At 43.1% G+C, this 22,653-nt stretch overlaps 1 protein-coding gene across 1 annotated transcript; it reads right to left on the reverse strand.

Moving 5' to 3' along the window:
- Positions 1 to 968: 968 nt before the first annotated feature.
- TGIF1 (TGFB induced factor homeobox 1) lies at positions 969 to 21,970 on the reverse strand. The gene is made up of 3 exons (XM_068234720.1): positions 21,675 to 21,970; positions 10,311 to 10,537; positions 969 to 2,328 (listed from the first exon to the last, which is right to left on the reverse strand). The coding sequence occupies exons 1-3, from the start codon at positions 21,688 to 21,690 to the stop codon at positions 1,753 to 1,755; spliced, it is 819 nt and encodes a 272-aa protein (XP_068090821.1). The 5' UTR covers positions 21,691 to 21,970; the 3' UTR covers positions 969 to 1,752.
- Between the last annotated feature and the right edge of the window lie 683 nt (positions 21,971 to 22,653).

A 22,653-nucleotide genomic window follows, 5' to 3' on the forward strand; every position in this document is an offset into this window, starting at 1 on the left:
TTAATTTAGGATACTAATTCAATGCCCGATTATCTGTGCACTTATAGCTCCTACACTGACTATACTGTATTTTGAGGGTAGGGAGAGAACCCCTGAACTTCCTGTGCCAAATTGCAGCCCCACAAACCTCCTGGTTCCTGAGATCGGGTATATAAAAGCTATCTTGCGATTCCCCCCCCCCCAGCCCTCAAAATTTGGAGTGATGAATGCCGAGATATCGGGCCTATAATATCAGCATATGCAAAATCAGGAATGAGCTGCATGTGACGTCATTACCTATAATGTTGTGCATCAGTAAGCCAAATTTTAATTCTGCTTACAGAGTTGGAGGGGTTTCTCTTTTTTAGCTACATGTCCATCAGCTGGACCTTTTCCCCTCTAGAGAACTGGTTTTCACAGACAAACCTGCCATCAGCTTCATACTTGTAGTGAGTTAATATTCACTACTTTTTTTTTTTTTTTTAGATATCCCACGGTTATATTTTAGATTTAAACATCTACAAAGTAGATTGAATGTTTAATTGTCTCTGCTCAATGGCAGCCTATAAAGAGTCCCAGACTATTGACCTATTTCTCTCTTCTCTGCCTCAGAAGTTCCATTCTGTCAGGAAAACATATGGCTGTAATTTGCTTATCAGTAATGTTTACTATATTCCCGACAAGAGAGAAGCTGTCACTTCCATGCATGAAAATTTCAGGAAGCAAAATAAAAAACAAACAAACAAAACACTACAGGCATTTGTGGACCATGCACTAATGTCAGGTAAAATGTGTCTTTAAACAGAAAGTATTGCATTATTTCTGAAATTTTTCATTCTGCATCTCCACCATAGACACGAGGGCACTTGTGCAAGTCCTGAAAATACTGCTTCTGCAACACATTGTTTAATCCCATAACAAACACACGCTAGACTTTGGTTTGTTATTTTCTATATTACAAAAGAAACATACAAAAAAATACATGTCAAAAAGGAACAAAAATTTTACAAAGCAGTTAATAGTCCAAAAGGGAACAGTATCCAGTTACATGGTATTCTAATGCCATTCCCACAGTAAGAAAAACACACATTACCTTAAACAAAATATTTTATTATATACTGGAAAATAAAAAAACAAAAAGAAAAAAAAAAACAAACGCAAAAGGTGGTAGACAGTATGTGAGCATCATCTGATGCCCTGGAATGATAAAATGTCTGTTTGCTTTTCTAAATATTGCACAGTCTGAAAGGTACCAAAAAACGTTCATAAAAAACTCACAATCTTGGGAAATCTCACATTTAAGCAAAAATCTACCAAGAAACATAAATCCTGTTTCTACAGTAGCTCTATCGTATAGAAACATTGGAATGAAAATACAGTATAGTCAATGTAGGTGCAACTGTATAATATATACAATTACACAAACAAATACTTGATATCAGCTCTCCTTCACCCCTGAGTTTCAGTTATTGAAAAAGTTTGAATGAGCCAATGGAAAGTTTTGAAACGTAGCATCCACTTAGGAAAAAAAAAAAAAAAAAGTCAAAACTGGTAGTCTGACAGTTTATATTTATATGGGGGTTACGAAAAACAAAACAAAAAAATTAAAATGTCTTAGGTTGAAAGGGGTAAGACTTCTTTGTGTCAAGAAAGCTTCACTTTGACAATCCCGTGTGCAAATAACAGGAATATATAATATAAAATGCAACTGTTGATATCAACTCAGGCAGTTCAAAAGAAATGTTCGGAACACTTTTGACCAGTGGAGAAAAGTTAGGACACCAGTTTGGACTGTAGCTCCATTTCTGCAGCCCGTTTGAGAGCAACATCAACCAATAACTGGAAGCCACTGAAATCCTGATAGTGGTCTGGCGGGGTAGGTGGAGGAGTGTTGAAAAGTCCGCCATGTGGGCTTGAGTTTTGTCCTAGGGTAATAGTGTCTTCGTGGCATACAAGTGAGGTCTCCGTTAGGTTGCCTGCTTCGATCTGCTGAAGTTCCGGGATTTGTCCAGCATTCAACACATGGGTGAAGTTGAAAGAAGTCTCGTTTAGTGATGTAACAGTGGTATGACAGATGACGGAGGGGCGAGCCAGGACAGACTGCTGAGAAGACAGCTGAGAGGCCAGTAACTTTCCTGAGTTCTGGTTAGATCCCGATGCACTGATGTGAAAAGAGTTTTCGTCTATAGTGGGTACGTAGGGCTTTGCCCCTGAGGGAGAGTCCATCTGCATCACATCAGTGATTTTGCCCCCTTTGCGAGAAATCGTGAACTGATTCGGATCCTTGCCATCCTTTCTTAGCATGTCAGGCAAAAGTCGGCGCCGTGCGTTGATAAACCAGTTGCACACCTAAAACAGAGACCATGAAAACAAAATTAGAAACAAAGAAAAAAAAGTTTATGTATAAGTCTCACTGAAATTGTAACAGAAAGAAGAAATCTTAGGAGCAACATCTGTTTCTAGACAAAAAGCAGGCCAAGCATCCAGCAAACTATGAATGAATAGGGATGAAATGCTGCCCAACCCTGCTGCAAGTCTGAGACTGGGACATGCTGCAGGAATTCTTATCCACATATAGCATCTGGATTTCCAGAAATATTCCCAGTTACACCCATGTAAAACTATGCACTTAAAAACAGCCCAAAGTAACATGCATTATGCAATTAAAAACACATTCTGAACATAAAATCGGGGGGCTTAACTAAGAATTGTTAAATCTTTGTCTGAAGCACAATTCATGCAAGGTACTGAAATCCAATGTAAGGTAGCTTAAATATTTATACTAAACCCTGGCAAAGACTGCCTATTTCTCACTTCAACCAAACCCAAATACATTCCAACATCCCCCCACCAAGCATAATGCACAAAGCAACAAGATGATAAAGCAAGTCTAACAATGTACAGCAGTGAAATTGGGCAGTAAATGTAATCTGTAAATAAAAAACACATTGCAGCTTATAAAAACAAATCTGAGCACAAAAAGTAAAAATCTGTTCACACTGCACAGATCAAATGCTGATTAAACAGATCAGTTTTTACATTGAGCATATTTTTTTCATCCATATCCGCTTTGTCAATACGACGGAAATCTGGAAGTTTCTGCACAGACACAGCTTTTTTAGCCTGATTGGTTGCAGCCTGTGTCCCTCTCACTTCTTTTCCTGTCATTGGCTGCCTCCCATGACTGTCAGTGTCTGCCCCCTCCCCACACTCTAGCCCGACAGGCATCTCCGCTGATTCAGGTGGGCAGTGGCATTGCATCCATGGGGACCCCCCTCCCTGCTACCATTTCCTTAGGGATTCCCTGCATTTACAATCAACACTCGCTATTGGTGTGGGGGAGGAGGGGGGAGTAAGGGAGGAAATGACCTCACCATTGGCTTCAGCTAGAGGGAGTAAAGATGGCCCCTGCCAGCGAACAGTATTCTCTCCATTTACCATTTTATTTTTTTATAAAGTTCACTGAAATCAACACTTGGACCATGCCATACACATGTTAAGTAGCGCTAGTATTTACATGTCGTTTTTTTATCTGGCATAGTATGGCTGACAGCTCCTCTTTAAGCCTCATCTACACGGTAGAATTCAGACAGAAGGGCTGTATTAGATAGATGTAATAAGCTTGGTGAAATTCGCCTTCTTAAAAAGGGAAGATCCGCACTACTGGCTGAAAAAAATATATATACACCAATCCACTTACCTGGGGCTTTTTCCAGCCCGTGGCAGGCAGGACGTGCCCTCGGCTCCGCAGGCTCCCGGTCTTCTCCGTTGGCGCACCCGACCTGGCCAGGCCCGGCATCCAGGTCGGGCTCTTCTGTGCTCCAATGTGCGCTTCACGACGTCGCGCTGTCGTTATCAGTACGCATCAGGCGCAGTACAGCCCGGAGGACATCCAATGACGTCAGCGCGCCCCCGTGAGGTGCATTTTGGAGCGCAGAAGAGCCTGACCTGGAAGGCGGCCTGGCCAGGTCGGGTGTGCCTACGGAGAAGACCGGGAGCCTGCAGAGCAGCACTGAGGGCACGTCCTGTCCTGCCTGCCACGGGCTGGAAGCCCCAGGTAAGTGGATTGGTATTTTTGCGTGAACTTTCCCTTTAAAACAGAAGGAAACTTGCAACAATTCAGCTATAAGTGAACATCTGTGGTTACCCACAATGCACCACTAAGCATGCAAATTATCTTTTCGTCCCTGTAAGCCAGCAGTTCTGGATGATAGCCTGGCTTACAGGGGTGAAAAGATAATTTTCATGTTAAGTAGTGGTGCATTGTGGGTAACCACAGATGTTCACTTATAGCTGCTCTATATAGTTACTCTATAGATCTAATAAGAAATTGTACCGTATGTAGATGTCCAAATTGTTTCAGAACAATTGATAGATTTTGCTTTGATAAATACCCAAAATCGATTGCAAAATCTAACGCAATCCGATTGGATCGGTTGGAAATTATCTAAGAGATCCGATCTGATGGAAAATTGTACCATGTAGATGAGGCTTAGTTTAAAGTATGACTGCATGCAGAGGAATAAATACCAGTTAGGGAGAACAGCATATACCACCTCAACCCTGGTGGTCTTCATGCTAGCATGCTCAATAACAATGTACCATTCCACTCACAGCTGTTAGCTCTCTGCAGTGCGACACTGCAGATATGGTCATAATTTGTATTTCCAAACGCCACCCACATATAGCAACATCCAGTATCTCTGAGCCGGTGACAGTGCAGAAGTCAACAGCCAGGGACACAGGCACTGATCAACCACCACCACTCAGACTGCCATGGAAAAAGTAATACATCTATTCTGCTAGAACAACATTGATTAACTCATCGCAACAGCACCTGTTGAGTGAGATATATTAGGCAACAAGTGGTTAGATCTTGAAGGTGATGTATGGGAAGCAGGAAATGGAGGATCTGAGTGATTGACAAGCCACATTGTGATGGCCAGGCGACTGGGTACGAACAGCTAAAAACCAGCTGCACTTGTGTTCTCAGTATGCAGCCTATTGTACCAGCCAGGGTTAGACAAGTCCCAAAACAAAACAAAAACACCTGTTGGCTGTAGAACTTTTGGAGTTTCTCTCTCATCAATGGGAGCCTAAAAATTGTATTTCTAATCAAGTAGATACGTTTTTTGGGTGGGTACCAGGGTGCATAAAAAGGACTGGTGAACCAACAGCAGAGTTCTGGGTGCCTAGGGGGTCACTGATCAAGGGCAAAAGCTAGACCAGACTGGTCCTATGCCACATAAAAGCTACCATAGCACAAAATGCTGAAATACATAATGCTGGCTAGTAGAAAATGACAGAACACAGTGCAATGCATCTTGCTGCAGTCTGGGCTGTAGAGCTGCCTCAGTGCCCATGCTGATGCCATTCTGCCACCTACAACTGAGCCTGTACCGCGTTCATTCCCCAATACGCCTTCATAACAGCTGAGCAACATTTATTTAAAGCATGTACAAAGCTTTGGGTACCTGTGGCATCACTGACAAGGTAAACACTGGATACATTTATTTCTTCATGTTCTTTGCAGAACTGCCACATTGAATAAAGACTAAAGGACTAGTACACTGAGGAGTCCTCTGTTTAATCAAACTTCTGAAACAAAAGCCAGTTTTACTGACACAAAGGACTAGTTGTCAGACAGACACACATTAGAAGCCCTACCTAATAATGCCTGAGGAGAGATACATTTATGAAGCGACTGAAAGCTTTCATTTTTTAAATGTTCCTTACATGCCATTTCCCATACCTAAGGCAAATGGTGGGAAATTTTCCTTTGAAACAAGATGCTATTTGTCTTCCTGCAGAGAGTACAGTGACTCACTAGACTGTTGAACTCAGAGAGCTACCAGGCATGTCTTCAATTACCTCACTCAGAAGGTGCACAATGTTAACCATTGCACAGCAAAGCAAGTTCGTGCTTGTGAGGAGGGTTTTCATGCCAAACTTCGTAAACAAACTGCGCAACATATTTTCACAACTACAGGTCATACACAGACACATTCTAAATCATTACTTATACCCAGCTTAACACATTGTGCCTTCAATGGAGATTTTTTATGTCCATTATGCCACAGCATTAGAACAATTTCTACAAATAAAATGTGGTTAAAACTTTAAATAGTACAGTTCTACAAACAAAAAAAACCCAAAACAACCCACAAAACTTTGAAAGCCGTAACTAGGCCGTTTTGTTTTGGGAAAGAAAAAAAAAAAAGTTTGGATAATTTGTGCTAATAATAGTGGGGCAGACAAAAGAAATAAGGAAGCTCAATCCCTCGTTTTAGAAAGGTTGAGAGGGGCAATACCCAAATCTGTGTCCCAGCTTCTCTCTCCTCCTGCCTGGAACTTGGAGGGGAAATGCTCCATAAAGACTACAGCTGCAAAGAGATCCTGTCAGAGTGTCTAACCCACCAGTGCCAGAGTACGTTAGATCACTGTTTATACTCTAACACCTGTGAGAACAGCAGGGAGTGAAAGTCTCCTCATTTTAGACAGCAATAAGAACCTAGTGCAGTTTCTAATACGCTTTGCTCTGCCCCAGACTTCCAATTTGTTTAAAAGGAACCCAAGGTGTGAAACCTATGGAAGCGGCTACTGTCGGCAGAATGACTGCCCCGCGGGAGGGTCCGACGGACCAGTCGTTTGTAAAAATACGGCGCGTGTTTTTGCACCTTTAGGTTCCCTTTTTCAGGACCAGAGCTTTTTTTTCCCTCAGAGTTCAAGCTGTGATCACTGATCGGCTCACGGAGCTCTGCTGTCAAAGAGGGCTGCAGCCGTGGGAGGGCAAGAGAGACAAGTCCGTGCGGCAGGACATCAGTGAGCCCCGTTTTTTTTTTATTTTTATCAAAAAAAGTCTATGGACATTAATAGGGCCAGGGGCTACTGGTAAGGAAGGTGTTAGGGTACCTACTGTCCAATTTTCAGCAAGTAGTTGCCAGGGTAACCAGATAGACATCTGGTTGGCAGAAAGTAAACCTCGATGTCCCAAGTCGACTGAACGATTCTCATAGCGATGGTTTGACAATTTAGAATGGAAAACGTTTATAATTGGTTGCAATGGATGGGAAGTACAGATTGGTTTGTTGAAATTGATGCATTTTATTTCTGATTGCATGGGACATTTTTCACTGAAAATTTTACTTTAAATGGGCACCTTTAGAGAAACCCCATCCAGTGTTTTTTGTGCCAAGGACAATTTCCAGTGGGTTTCAAAAAATGGGGTCATACAGGTTTTCCTGGTGTCTAAGCATTCAGTGTAAAAGCAGAGTATAGAGTTAACATAAAATCATACACTTCCCTTTCCAGTGACACGCTTCACCTGAGCCCTGGCATGCAGTATAAGATAGAGCTTACTGCTGCGTGACCATTCTGAAATAGCATTAAGGAGAATAAAAGGCTGCCTGGAATAGGAGTGCATGTCCAGCAGGTACAGATCTGCTTCTAGGGGTTGCTAAAATGACTTGTTGATACTTCAGACTCATGAGCTAAGCTAGAGGATAGCATTTACAGTGAGGCTGAGACTGTTAGCCAGGATATTCTTAAGCTGGAGTTCCCCAGCTTCCACTAGCAGTAAGCCTACATCCTATGAGACAAGCAGGCACCACAATATCTAATAGACATGTGCTTAGTGTAGCATATGTAGCCACATGTGCATCAAGACAATAGTCTGTTTCAGCATGTTTTCCTTCAGCAATATTCACATTCACTCACTACACTATTGCTGTGCTCCGCTTGTCATCAGCAGGCATGGCTGGAGTTTTCAAAGCTGAAATTCCCCATCTGTCAAACACACCTTTAAAGAGAATCTGTATTGTTAAAATCACACAAAAGTAAACATACCAGTGTGTTAGGGGACATCTCCTATTACCCTCTGTCACAATTTCGCCGCTCCCCGCCGCATTAAAAGTGGTTAAAAACAGTTTTAAAAAGTTTGTTTATAAACAAACAAAATGGCCACCAAAACAGGAAGTAGGTTGATGTACAGTATGTCCACACATAGAAAATACATACATACACAAGCAGGCTGTATACAGCCTTCCTTTTGAATCTCAAGAGATCATTTGTGTGTTTCTTTCCCCCTGCATCTCTCATGCACTGAAGTTTCAGGCTGCTCTTTTCTTCCTGCAAACAGCTTTGCCCTTGTCTGTAATTCCTCACTATGTGAAAGCCCAGCCAGCTCAGAGGACGATTTATCCAGCTTGTAAAAGATGAGAGAAGAGAGAAGCTGCTCTAATCTAAATAACACACAGGCAGTGTGCATAGAGAGACCTGGAAGGGGGAGTTCATAGCAGAACCACAACACTGAAGAACTTGGCAGCCTTCCAGACACAGGCTGACAAGTCTGACAAGAGAGAGATAAGTTGATTTATTACAGAGACTGTGATAGTACAAAGTGCTGCAGTAAGCCAGAACACATTAGAATGGCTTTTGGAACTTGTAGGATGATAAAAAACGGGATGCAATTTTTGTTACGGAGTCTCTTTAACAGCAATCACCACAAGGCAATTTTACCCAAAATGATGGAATATCAAAAATCTGAAGAGGGGAAGATGCTATAAACATGCAACAGTTTCTAGTGGGGGGATAGCAAGCCAGTTCACCCTTTGCACTATCCAGCACAGACTTACTTCCTGACCAGGCACGTATCTGCATCCAGCCAACACATTTTATCCACCTTTGTCTGGTTTCCTTTGGGCTCTGATGTCCTCTCAATCCATAAACAAACATACTAATGGGTTATTCATTGAGCAAACTTTGTGCATGCATACAGATGCATATTTAGCTGTCCAATGATGCTATCATTTCTAGCACAGAAATATGGAGTTACATCAGGCACCTTATAGAGTCAATGACACTCTTCAAGGCATTCCTGGGGACCCCAACAGTTTACCTACACAACAGGTTTCTGACTGGCTAAGCTTTGGCATACCCCTCACCTGTGACTGACAAAGCAATGATCAGTGAAGCATGTACTTAAGGAAATTCAGAGCAGTGTATTTTACTGTTGCAGCAGGAAAAATGACCTGTAACTTGCTCCAAGAAATCTGTCAGCCCAGACTGAGTGTGACAAGCCTGTGTAATGGATGCTCAGTGCCCGCATGACCCATCTACTGGCCTGGACACTCACATGGAAGATAGAGGGGGTGGGAATCTGCCAAGAGTTTTCTTTCAGAAAGTCTACATGAGCCATTTGCTGGGCTATTATGTGCAGTACGGGCAGCATGAGCATGAAGTTACATCACAGCAATTAAATGTAGCTCTTTTGCTTTGTAAACAGTAATTTATTGCATTACAGACATTTATTGTCTTCCCCTCTTCAGATGGAGTACCAGCCAAAAGAGCTTTACAGAGTTCTTCTGATCGCTGGCGATTCATAAAATGATTATTAGACAAAGATATCTGTTTCACACTAAAGAGCAGGGCTGTGAAGTCGGAGTCGAGGAGTAGGAGCCATTTCTGGGTACCCGAGTCGGAGGTTTCACAAACTGAGTCGGAGGATTTTTGTACCCCCTTCCAAAGCCATGCACGGGCTATGGAGTACGAGTGAGAAATTTTGGGTACCTGGAGTCGGAGGTTTCATAAACTAAGGAGTCGGATGATTTATGTACCGACTCCACAGCCCTGCTAAAGCGAATGCTTTATAACTGCAAATCGCACTGCATGCAGCATTTTTGCAGCAATTGTGATTCTGTTGAAACTCATTGAGTGGTGTAAAGTGATTGTCTCTAGAGTGAAAAAGCCCATAGGATTTCATTGTCTAAGCGCTTTTAAAGACGCTGGTGATCAAAAAACTGTTTTCGGTATGAAACAACCAATAGGTGACAAGCTAGGATATACAACTGCTTTGTCTATCTTATTGCCAACTGCCTGCTGATCCACTGGCTTTAGTATTTCCTCAGTACCACAACAAAAGCAATCATGTTGTTCAAGTGTTCCGGCTCAAATGGCAGCAGGTGAGACTTAAATGGTTAAAGCCAAAAGATCTCCATAACAACCAGGTACTGATTTCAAACAATTTAAGACCATTTACTTTGAACTTTTTTTCTGCATACTGGGATGGTAAAGGGAAAAAAAAAAAAAAAAAAAAAAAAAAAAAAACTTTCCTGTGAGAAAACTCAGAAGTGTCCTGAATCAGGGATTTAAGATAAATGCTTTCTCCCAACATGTATGACCCTCTCTAGTGGAAGCCCAATGACATAACCATAAGGAAGGTACAGTATATGGATGCATAAAACATGACTGATTACAGTCATCTGTAGTATTGACTAATTACCCGATAATTTCAGAAACCCGTGACAGACATAAGCAGCACCTCTGTCACCTACCTGTAATGTGGACAGATGCGTCTGGCGGGACAGAAGGGCCTTTTCTTGTTCTGAGGGATAAGCATTGTAACGGTGTTCGTACAGCCAATCTCGCAGGATTTGTACCGATTCTTTTGGCAAATTTCCACGCCGCCTCCTTTTCCCTGAGCCAGCAGTGGAGGAGAGGTCCAGCGGGATATCCATGCCATCATCATCCTCCGTGTCACTGCCAGACAGAGGAATCAAACCTGGGTGGAGAGAGAACATTACAGGCTATAACTAATGCTGCATCTCTGAGCATTCACTTAAAACATTCTGCCCAAACGTCTTCTTGATGATACATCTGACCATGCACAAAATCAATGGCACATCACTACTTCTGGCAATTTTATTGTGCATTGTGAAGGAGACTGAGCAACAAAAGACAACTTTTACACCCGCCCCCAACACATGCAGTATTAAGGAAATATGTTTGTTCATATGAAATGGAGTGAAATTCACAAACCATGAAGACAGTTCCCACACATGCCTCTATGTCACATTCCACAGCAGAAACAGACAAGTTCCTGGCAATAGCAGCCCATAGGCAGAAACCATACTGCTAGCTGTTGCCTTGTTAGACTTACTATAAATACTAAGGATAACATATTTTCACCATCTGCTTATATGATCCCAGTTTCCAGAACTGCTCTGCCCAAACTTGATTTCATGGCTATTTACTGACTACTACACTGTGTCATTCCTTTTATGGAAGATGGTTTAAATTAATGTAGCCCTGTCACAAAAGAAAATTATAGAAGTTGTCATTGTTGGCTTTATCCAGAAATTGTTTGCCTGGTAGTCATGCATAACCTCATGCTTCAAAAAAAACTTCTATGCAGCGACCCAGAATACAGAGAATTGGGAAAGCCATAGAGGTTGAGGCTGAATATAGTCGTTCAGTGAGCTGCAGACATCTGCTAATTCCCCCCTTCATCCTCTGCATAAGATCAAATGGCAGCAATAAGGAAAAAGACATCCAAGATGATCACGGAAACAAAAATGATCGGATCTGTAAACATAATGCCTGGTACACACCATGCAATTTCTTATCAGATACATGGGTCGATAATTTGACAGATCCGGTCACATTTCCGATTGTTTTCCTGATCACTTCTATGCAAATCGGTCAGAAAAACGATTGGATATCAGATGGTACCTGTCAGAAATTATCTATTCGACTCATGATTCTGACGGGAAATTGCATGGTGTGTACCAGGCTTAAGAGACACTGGGAAAAATGTATCAACAGAAGTGCACAGCCAACTGGGGCAAAATTACCATAGAGCAAAATTGGAACAGTTGTCTAGAATAGGGATTTCTGATTTATTAAATACACGCAACTGCTCCAAGTTTTGCTTGCCCAGTCTTCCTAAACCTACCCCTCAATAGCTGCAGTTCATCCGTGGACCAACGAGCTACTTAAGAGTCTGCATGTATAAAGATTTGTACCAGCGAGGGCATTTCTCATCCGCAAAACGTTTACCAGCCACACACTTTGTTGTTATTCAGGTTTTCTGTATTTACCATCAGTGCAATTGAATCTTGCACTTTTTTTTTCCCCTTTTTTTTTTTTGTCCAGTCTTGAGGGTCTGATGGGACAGATTTTAAGAATTAGACATTATTAAACCTACTGGAAGAACCGGCCTACTTTGATTTTTTATATTTGGCTAGTCAAGCCTATAACCACCCCCTGAAATAGTCACGGATTAAGACTTCGTATGGTCTGGTGATTTTATTCTGCAAGAAAGGCCTGAAGTCATATCTGTCAGCCCCTTTCTAACCAGTCCACAGTTCTCTGAAACCAGACATTTTGGGAAACAAAAGTATAACGTACGCTTCCTGCAGGCAGCAACTCTAGAATTCATACGGATTCAAAATATAACAAGAGCCACCAACTCAGATGAACTTCAACAACCACCTTGTTTAAGTTATGTTAACAGTAGAACCCTTACATATAGCTACAGATGCACAATAGGAGCTGAGTAAAAGCAATGACTCACTTACACCAATTATTATTTGTCATTTCCTATGATAAGCACACAAATTTACATCAGAAAAAGTTTGTTACAGAGATGTTAACATTTCCAGAGTTATATGTTCAATGCAATAGCATGCATTAATGCATGTCACAATGAGAACCATGCAGAAAAACACCAAACCAACCAACCCTCCCCCCCCCCCCCCCCCCCCCCCCCAACCCTGGTTTTATCAGTCTATGCAGTCCTTGCACAGTTTTCTACCAGAGTCTGAAGTACAGGGCTGCACTGTAAGGCAATGAAGTTCTAGTAGGGATGGACAAATGCCATGGGCTATGCACTCAAGGCTCCAAATATACACAGCCAAGTCTACTTTATGAGTTAACAGTAGATCAATGCCGATTAATCTGATTGCTAAAAACATATTTAGCTGTTGGATTGGACAAATTGGCCACCAAATTCCACATCTGTCCACCTGTATCTTACAAGGTGCTATTACTCTAGCTTGATTACAGGAAGACAAACGGACCGATGACAACAGTTGTTTGCAAACATGCCCTGTCCTATCAGCAGTCCAAGTGAAGGGTTTCTCATGCTGTTTTTAGCTGCAGAGCAAAACCATAGGATGCTAGCTGCCAAGTCTGGATGGGAAGAATTTCTAATGTTTTGCTAGTTGACATTTCACAGTGAAATCACCTCAGAGTTGGTGGATACCACCTATCACAACCCCATTCACAGCTTTCAATTTGCCAGCCCGTGTAGTTATTCAATAGTTGTGTTCACCCTGTTCTGAGAAAACTGACAGGTGCACTTCAAATGTACACCTATCCCAACATGTAGTCAGACTGATGCTTCACATGCTATTCAGCAAGCAAAGAATCCGGCTTAAAAAGTCAATAATTGTGCATCCCTAAAACAGGCTATTTGTCAGACTGTCACAGATATGACAGAATATCTGACTTTACCAAAACAGCTCTGCACACCCACCACATACAGTCATGTATCAGTGCTACTTTGCCTCACCTCCTGGACAATGCGGATAAGGGCCCGTTTCCACTTTTGCGGTGCGAAATAGTCGCAGAAACGAATTTGCATGCGGATGCAAATTTTTTTAGAGTTTGTATGCAAATCTTACCGCGAATTCGGATATGATTTCGCATATGTTTGTATGTATGCGAATTTAACCATGTCAGTACCTGTGTGCTTTTACATTGTTTTTTTTGCAAATTCGCTGTAAAATTTGCACACCGAAACCGCATGCGAATTTCCTATTAAATACATTGTATTCGAATCGCCTAGCGGTGTGCGGCGAGCAAATTCTGATGGTTCTGCCGTGCAGATTTTTCCTGCACACAAAACCGCAAAGAAATCCTGACAAGTGGAAACAGCTCCATCCACTTGTATTGCCCATGCGAATTCGCTTGTTGGAAATGCATGAGAATTCGCAATAGTGGAAACGGGCCCTAAAAGCCACAAAATGCTATTAATACCACAAACCAGTTATGATGCATGAAACAGAGGTAACCCACTACCCACCAACATATTATAGAAAGAGGTCGAAAGGTCCACAATGCATTTATTTTGAGATTAGAAAACACTTATCTGAGAATTGAAAAAAAAAAAAATAATAATATTTCACACCATTTTAAATTAAACCAGTTGAACTAGATAAAGCCAACATGGTTTGTACAGATCATGTTTAGCAATAAAAAAAAACTGAACACTTCCAAATTTAACTGGGAGATTAAAGCCCAGGTTGAAATGACCTCAATGCAGATGATGCAGTACAGTGTTGCTTGTATCGGCCACCTTGTCCTGTGAGTGAGTAAGTGATTATCCCGTCCCAGCACCTATGAGCAACAATCACATCACCGTGTTCACTTTTCCGCTTTCACGGGGCTGACATATGACTCATGGTTGTTGCAAAACAGAAACCCAAAGGTCTGCTTACTTCACTGTTTAAACTTGCTGCTGTGACAATCCAGTTCAGACATTTAAACAGAAGTCAGATCTTGCTGATCAATCCTTCTGTCAAAACCCATGAGGGATGCTATTAATATATAGTCACTACGCTGTCCCACGCTAGCGCTGTACAGTCAACAGATGCTGTTAAAGTATGAGCCAAAAAGTTTCTGAAGGAAACTGCATGCGACCACTGACAAGCAGCACCTTTTCTTACTACGCAGATTTCTGATAACAGTTATGATTGCCTGTTGCATTGTACAAGTTGTGACCTTCATAAAAGCCTTGTCAAACGTTTTGGAGCCTTGCCAAACATTATAGCTGCACTAGAAGTAGTAAACACGTGTAATGAAAACAAGAACTGTGTGTCTATCCCAACAGGAAGCAGATCAGACCAAAAGACAGAGCAGTCACAGTTCTTATCAGGTGGATAAGTAAACACTATACTTCAACTCTTTTGCTTAAAGTACATTAGTCATTTTAAATAGTTACCAATCCCGTTAATGTTATCTGCGGCTAGTTGAAAGGCTTTAGCTCAGATAATAAAATTTAAGAGTCGGCACAAACAAATTGCAGGGAGCCACGTAGGCACATAAAGCTTCTGTCACCTGAACAGATCAGTGGTGATTGTTTGGAGCAACATACAATTTACATTAAATCTGCATTCAAGCAGGATTTGACACATTGGCCATTCTTAATATTCCAATACCCAAAGTCACCAACATGCTAGTTTTTTTTCTGCCCGAGACAGCTATTCACAGCAGTCTCAGACGATAATCTAACAGCAGTTTATGTGTCCCACAACATCATTTAACAATCTGATATATCTGATACTAAATGGCCACAATTGTTTGATGCCTTTGTCTTCCCTCCACTCTCCATAGAGCAGAACATGTCCAAGCAGCATGTCCATACAGCAACTGTTCCTAAAACTGCCAGCAACAATCATTTCAGGTGACAAGTATTCAGTCTTGATAGGGGGTCTTGAGAATCACAAAGGAATCTGTAGCAGCCAAATCCCCCAGCTGCACTTGTTGCTAATGTTCAGTGCAGCTGCAAACAGCCAAGTCACACTAGGAGCATGTTGTAGCTGCATAAAGCAAGAGTGTATTGTAGCCAGCTACAAATCTCTTTCTGTGACAAAGACCTCAGTACAAATGAAAAGGTAAAGAGGGTGTTACTATGTTCAGCACACAGGAATCCACAGGGGTTCAATAGAACCACAAAGCTTCAAAGAGTTTTCTTCACGCCCCTGCTGATGCAGCTGTCTCTACATCATGAGTGGGTAAGTTCTACTTTACTGAACTTTCTTCAGGTTTATAATTGATCTTTAAAAAACGGAGACGCCAACGTTAAAGGTGACAGTGACAGATGTCATTACATATACATTTCTGAGGGTGGAAGTGGTAACGAAACATGTGATGCTGGTGGGAAAGTAACAACAGTCTGTCTGCTAACCAAAATGCATGGGCTGAGGAACAACTATTTCCTTGTGTGCCCTGGGCTGGAGAGAAGGCCAATAAACTGTAAATATTTCAGTCAAAGGTAACGCATGACATAGGAAGTGACAAATATTTGCCCACATGACACGCATTGTGACGAATCCTAACTGACTTGGTGATATGGGACAGCACCACACAACGTGTCGCAGAGGAAGCAAATCAGCAGCTTTCACCGAACTAGCCACAAACCATGCTCCACAACTGTACAATCTTACAGTAACGTGAAGGTCAACCACATTCAACAGACATTTACACAGGGCCTCCACTATTTGATAGAGTACAGATCTGGCAAATCAGTAATCACCAATTTTGATTGTTCAGCGATTGGCTTGTGGAGGTCGACAAATTACCAGAATATTCAAAGTAACTGAATCTGCCAATTCTTCCACTGCAGAAATGTCCTGCAGTAAAAATTGGTCAGTGATAGACCAATCAAAATTCCATATGTGTATGCACCCAAAATGCAGTGTGCACACAGTGCTATGCAGACGATTGTGTCAAGGACCCGTGTCTTCTTTAGTGTATACAAAAAGCATGTTGGCTTTTACACTGAAGAGGACCTGTGAGTCCTCGAAACAATCTATACAGTACTCTGTGTGCATTACACTGTTTTTAAAGTTGAAAGACACTGAAGCGAAAAAAAAAATTATGATGATATGATTTGTATGTATAGTACAGCTAAGAAATAAAACATTAAAGGTAGCCATACACTGGTCAATTTGCCATCAGATTCGACCAACAGACAGATCCCTATCTGATGGTATCTGATCAGAGAGGGATCGTATGGCTACCTTTACTGCAAACAGATTGTGAACCGATTTCAGCCTGAAACCGTTCACAATCTGTGGTGGTGGTGGTGCTGCCGCCGCTTCCCCCCATCCCGCATACATTACCTGCTCCGCCGGCGCGACTCCCGGGTCTCCGCTCTGGTCTGGTCTCCAGCATGCTTCCCTTCTTCCTGTCTGGGGGAAGTTTAAACAGTAGAGCGCCCTCTACTGTTTAAACTTCCTGCCGGGACAGGAAGAAGGGAAGCATGCCAGAGACCAGACCAGAGCGGAGAAAAAGAGCGAAGACCCGGGAGTCGCGCTGGCGGAGCAGGTAATGTATTGCGGCTCTATTGCGTCGGTCGTCGGGCACTCGAACGCCGCTAGCGACGCGCTCTTTACCCGCGGGCGATCGACGGTTATTTTCCGCACGGCGCGATCGGACGGAATGGATTGAAATTTGGCGTGTAGCGCGAACGATTGGCAGCAGATTCGATCCCAGTGATCGAATCTGCTGTCGAAACGGTGGCAAATCGGGCCAGTATATGGCCAGCTTTAGATCAGATACATCAGTCTAATTGTTTCCAGTACAGGAAGAGTTAAGAAACTCCAGTTATCTCTATGGAAAAAAAGCCATTAAGCTCTATCACTTTCAAAGTCTTGGAGAGGGCTGTTATCTGACTTTTATTATCTCAACTGTTACTAAACAAAATTCCTTTTTCTCTGACAGAGGAGAGGTCATTAGTTCACAGACTGCTCTGAAAGAATCATTTTGAATGCAGAGTGTTGTGTAATCTGCACATATTACAGAATGATGCAATGTTAGAAAAAACACTATATACCTGAAAATAAAAATATGAGAATATTTTCTTTTCTGCTAATCTTCTAGTAATTATTCATAGTACACAACCAATTCATTATATCATATTTTTTTTCGCTTCAGTGTCTCTTTAAGTCCTTTTATTCAAGAGTATATGGGCCTAAAATGTCTATATACCACAGCAGGGGTTCTCAACTCAGCCCTCAAGTACCCCAACAGTGCACATTTTGTACAAATCCACAGAGGTAGTTAATGAGCTCTGCTGAGACACTAATTAGACACTATGGCCTAGGATACCATTGTTATGCAGATGACAACTTTATCTGTCCTTCAAGCCTGGCACCCAAGACCCATCAGCATCCATAAATGTGTGTCTAGTGGATTTACAAAATTGGATGAACACCAGCTGGCTGAGGCTGAACTCTGACAAAACAGAGGTGTTGGTGGTAGGTGGTCCACACATGATGGATAAAGTTCAAAATGCTCACCACCTCAAACTAGCAATTGGGGGAGATACTGTACAGTATAAAGACTGTGCGAAACCTTGGGGTGATCCTGGATGGAAATCTAAAACTCAGTCAGCAGGTATCAGCTGTCTTCAAGTCTTCCTTCTAAGAAATATGGCGAAAATCAAACACCTTATCCCAGCTGAAGACCTACTTGCCCTGGTTCATGCATTTGTATCCTCCTGCCTAGACTACTGCAATGCCCTGTTCATCGGATCTACAGATAAGGTTCTGTGCCCCTTACAGCTAGTACAGAATGCTGCAGCCAGACTCCTAGCCAATGCGCCCCCCCCCCCCCGCAGCTCACACATCACCCCAGTACTGCAAACTCTTCACTGGTTGCCAGTAAAATGGAGAATCAATTTTAAGATCTGCCTGCTGACTTTCAAGGCTCTAAACCACATGGGACCCAAATACATAGCGGATCTATTGGAACGTTATGCCCCTCCACGCACACTCCGCTCTGCCAACAAGATGAAGCTGGTTATTCCCAGGATACACTTAACATTTGGTGCTCGGGCCTTTTCCTACGCAGCCCCTACTCTATGGAACTCACTTCCACAATCAGTACGAGAGGCTCCTTCTCTGGACAGCTTTAAAAAAAGGCTAAAAACCCACCTCTTTTCCCTAGCCTTTGAGACTGCATAATGCAGGGTCACAGCACTTTGAGTCCCAAGGGAGAAAAGCGCTATAAAATTATTATTATTATTATTGTTGTTGTTAATTGCCTCGCCTGTGGAGGTTTGTGGTGTTCTGCAAAACATGTACTGTTGGGTGTACTGGACCACCGAGCTGAGAAACCCTGCACTACAGGAAGTTAGTACCAACATTTCACACCTCACAATAGAGGTTTCTCCTTTCCTACACCTCTTTTGGATTATACATCACAACCTAATAATTGTGAAGAGACCTCAGGCCTGCATAACTATTCTACCAACCACCATGTGTGCAGCCGACATTACATTTTCTATGCTTGCTTCTGATTGGGGGTAAAAAAAAATAAAATTCCTTTTTAGCCATATAGAATAGATAATGGATTGCAGAAGATTACACAACACATTCTTGTGATCTTGCTGGTAGACCAAAAGCAGAATACACACACACAAAAATTTACATCAACAAGGAATTAAAGGGACTTTCCAGCACAGCAATGGTGTGAAGTTCCCCTTCACCAAGTGCCTTGTGGAAACTGTACAAAGATCAGCCACTTCATAACACTGGGTTGCACTAATGCCAGACGCCAGGCATTACCCATGGACAGAGTGATGAAGTTCTATTAAGTGTCAGGAGCACCTGACTGGGAAGTCCAGACCTTTGAGGCCAGTCAAAGGTGTTCATGTTCTTTTCATACATTTCTCCCCCCCCCCTCCCCCCCAAAAAAAGGGTTTTTTTATTGCCATCTGAGTCTCTGTAGTCTACATTCACCCCAACTTCCTGTTGCATTGACACCTGTCATCCAGACTGGTCGCAAGGGAGTCTCCACAACAGCAGCACTAATGACAAGACCAAAAAAAAAAAAAACGAACACAAAATTCTTACACTGCCACATGTATACAAAACTCAGCATGGACTGCTGTAGTCTGCTGTAGTTGAGTTTTAAAAGTATGATTTTTTTTCTTCCTGAAAACATTTTAAAATTTTGCATCAATGCTGTATCCTCATCGTAATAAAAGTAACCAGGATAAAGATTGCAAGCATCTTTTATTTATAAAAGTGGCAACATCAAACTGTTGTGAAGTAAAAAGGTGCAAATGACAACCCTGCATAAATCAGTACACAAGAGCAAATGAGTATCAAGCTCAACTGAACTTTTATCTATGAAGTTGTTGAACACAGCACAGAAAAGGTAAAGAAAATGGGGCTTGTTTGTGGTGGTAAAGAGGAAGATGGTAGGAGAGTTCAAAGAGGTGGAGTTGAGAGCTTTTGTTGAATGTGTTAAAGGTGGTCCTGATGACCACCTCCACTTTATTACACTGAGAACATCTTTCACAGGCTGAGAATGCAAAGCCTTTTTTTCTTGCCACAATCTGAACAAAAGAGCCAAACAGTCCAAATAGCAGGGGGATGGGGAGCAAGTCTTTTGTTTCAACTGCTTGAAAAAGTTTCAAGCATCTGCAAGCACTTTCTCACATCCTGATCTGTCAGCAGTACTGCCCCCTCCCTGTCACCCTGTTCCTCTCCTTCCAACGTGCCCTGCTGTCTTGTATAGGAACAATGCTGAGCACACACTATCTAAGCTCACATGGCACTCACAGTCAGCTCTTTTCTGGGCTGCTCACCACTATTTCCTCAACTTTGTCGTTCCTAAAGGCGTACCACCACCCAATCACCCCTAGAGAGGAAAAAGTGAGGGGAAAGGCAAGCCCCATACAACAGAAAGTCCTTCTGACCTTTAACAGCGGTGTAGAATTTCATACTAGCAAAACTTCAGAAATAAGTAAAGGTGGAAACTATGACAGTTCCTGTCATAAGGAACTCAAAGTATTTATACATGTCACTGCCACATAAAGAATAACAGGTCATTTCCCTTCTCGACAACCTGAACGGGGGTCTACATAGTAGCTGGGGGGGGGGGGGGGGGGGGGTGTTATCCTGGGGCAAGGGGGGCTTTAAATTAGAAAAAAATCAGATTACAAAAAATAAAAATTAATAATATGCACACCTAAACAAGTATTTAAAGTTTACTAAAAGTGAGTGGGATGTGTAAAAAGCATGCATGTTCAATTGTACTAAAAAATATATTTGTGTGTCAATGGGTACTTGCAATAAAGTTTACCTAAAAAAAAAAAAAAAAAAATATGTTACTTTGTAAGCAGTGTCTTTCATAAAGTGGAACATGCTACCATCATGCTAGGAGAGCTGCTGTAGACAATGTCAGAGTGGAGCACATGGTGCTCTGAGGAACAAAGGAATTCAAACTTGAGGAGCCAGGAGGGATGATCTGAGCTCACAAAGTTTCAAGACTTCGCCTCTCTGGCTACAAACTCCAGCCAACTCTTGGGAAAGTGGTTGACTAAACTGAAAATGTCACAGAATCAGCAGATTTCACCCAGAAAAGTTATTTAGCCTTCCCCTCAAGAATGCAGGACAAGTTTCCAAACAAAGCCTTTCCCATAACTCCGGCTGCTGCGGCTTAAAGCTGACAAATAAACAGTCCTATAAAAATATGAAGTTGCTAAGAAGTTGTGATAAGCGTGGGACAAGGGATGGCAGCAGCCACATTGAGCAGAGCAGCCTGTCCTGCAGACATGTGGCTGGAGTGACCTCCCTCGTGCAGAAAGTTTCTTTGTTCCACAAGTGAGGCTGAGCCATGCTCCAGTTTCCTTTGTGTGCAGCCTGACCTGCATGTTCCCACTTCAGCAGCAAATCACAACCGCAGCAACAAGCAGAACGCTCCACTGCTGTACAAAAGAGGCAAACTAATCAAAAGTAACACAAAGTTTACACTAGAGCAGAGGCAGAAAACTGGTCACCGCCAGGCAAGAAGCCGAAGTGGTTTCCAAGCAGGTCAGGTGAACAACAAAGACGCCAAACCACTCGCCTCAGATGACACGAGGCACCCGTCCCACTCATCACACGGGATGTACGGGCAGACTGCAGTGCCGCTCAGCACACCGCAGCGCACACACAGCCCAGGTACACCGCACTGCACACAACAAGCTGAGCCCAGGCGGCACGCTGAGTGTGACAGCAGCAGCGTGGGGAAAACAAACGTCCAGACACAACTCAGCTGCGCTGTCTACAGTCAGCAAACAACGCTTCCCTGTGTGCCCCCCTTCCCTGCCCGCCCGCACGGGACGCCCCGGCACCCACCTTTCTTAGCTTTCATTGTGATGAGCTCGGCACCCGTTACTTCCCCGCTGGAAGCCGTGGTTGAATGTCCCAGGTGACCCCGCTGGTGAAGCTGCTCGCAGTGTCCCGGGATGTCCTCCTCGGCACAGTCACTTGCGGCTTTGTTTCAGCCTGGAAAGTTTTTTTGTTTTCGTTCTTCAACGTGCTGATCCCCTTCCACTCCTATTGCCGTCTGGTCCCAAACTGAAAGAGAGGTAGATGTGGTGTAATGCTCTCCCTCCCCTTGCTTCACTAATGAGTAATGGTTTGTAAGCAGGAGCTCTGCTGCTCTGTCAGACAGTCAGACACTCAGGGGGCGGGGATATGTAGATCTCTCTCACACCCTCCAGCGGCTAGCAGACACAGAGGGGGCGGTGATATGTAAATTACCTCCAGTGACTCAGGCATGCAGACACATGGGAGGGCGGGGATATGTAAATCGCCTCCAGTGACTGTCAGGCACTCAGACACTCGGGAGGGCGGGGATATGTAAATCGCCTCCTGGATTCCCCTTTCCCCGCTCCCAGACACACCGCACAGGCTGCAGGGGGAGCTTCAGTCATTTAGCTGCTGCTTCCTGTTATTTTCTTTCTTTCCCAGACAGCCGTTTGATCATTAAACTGCAGAGGCGGCTCCTGGTTTTTTCCCTCTTTAATTCGTTCTCTTTTGACAGCTGCCTCTCTCTCTCTCTCCTCCGTCTCCTGTTGCTACGGGATGATCCGGCCTCCCTCCCCCACTATCCCACCGCTGGGGGAAAAGACAACTATGCAACACGGCCTGAAACTTTACACCGGGGTGGGGGGTGAGGGGTGCTGTAACCCTTTGTGGCCAGGCTGCCACACCAGGCGCAATCAGCACAGACGATCACTGCTGGATGGGATGCGTCATCCAGGAATAAATCTGCAGCAGCTGTCTGTGGATGACAATCGGCGATCCCTGCGGGCGCGAATAGCTGCCTCTT

The sequence above is a fragment of the Hyperolius riggenbachi genome, chromosome 5, assembly GCF_040937935.1.
Source record: "Hyperolius riggenbachi isolate aHypRig1 chromosome 5, aHypRig1.pri, whole genome shotgun sequence".
Classification (NCBI taxonomy): domain Eukaryota; kingdom Metazoa; phylum Chordata; class Amphibia; order Anura; family Hyperoliidae; genus Hyperolius; species Hyperolius riggenbachi.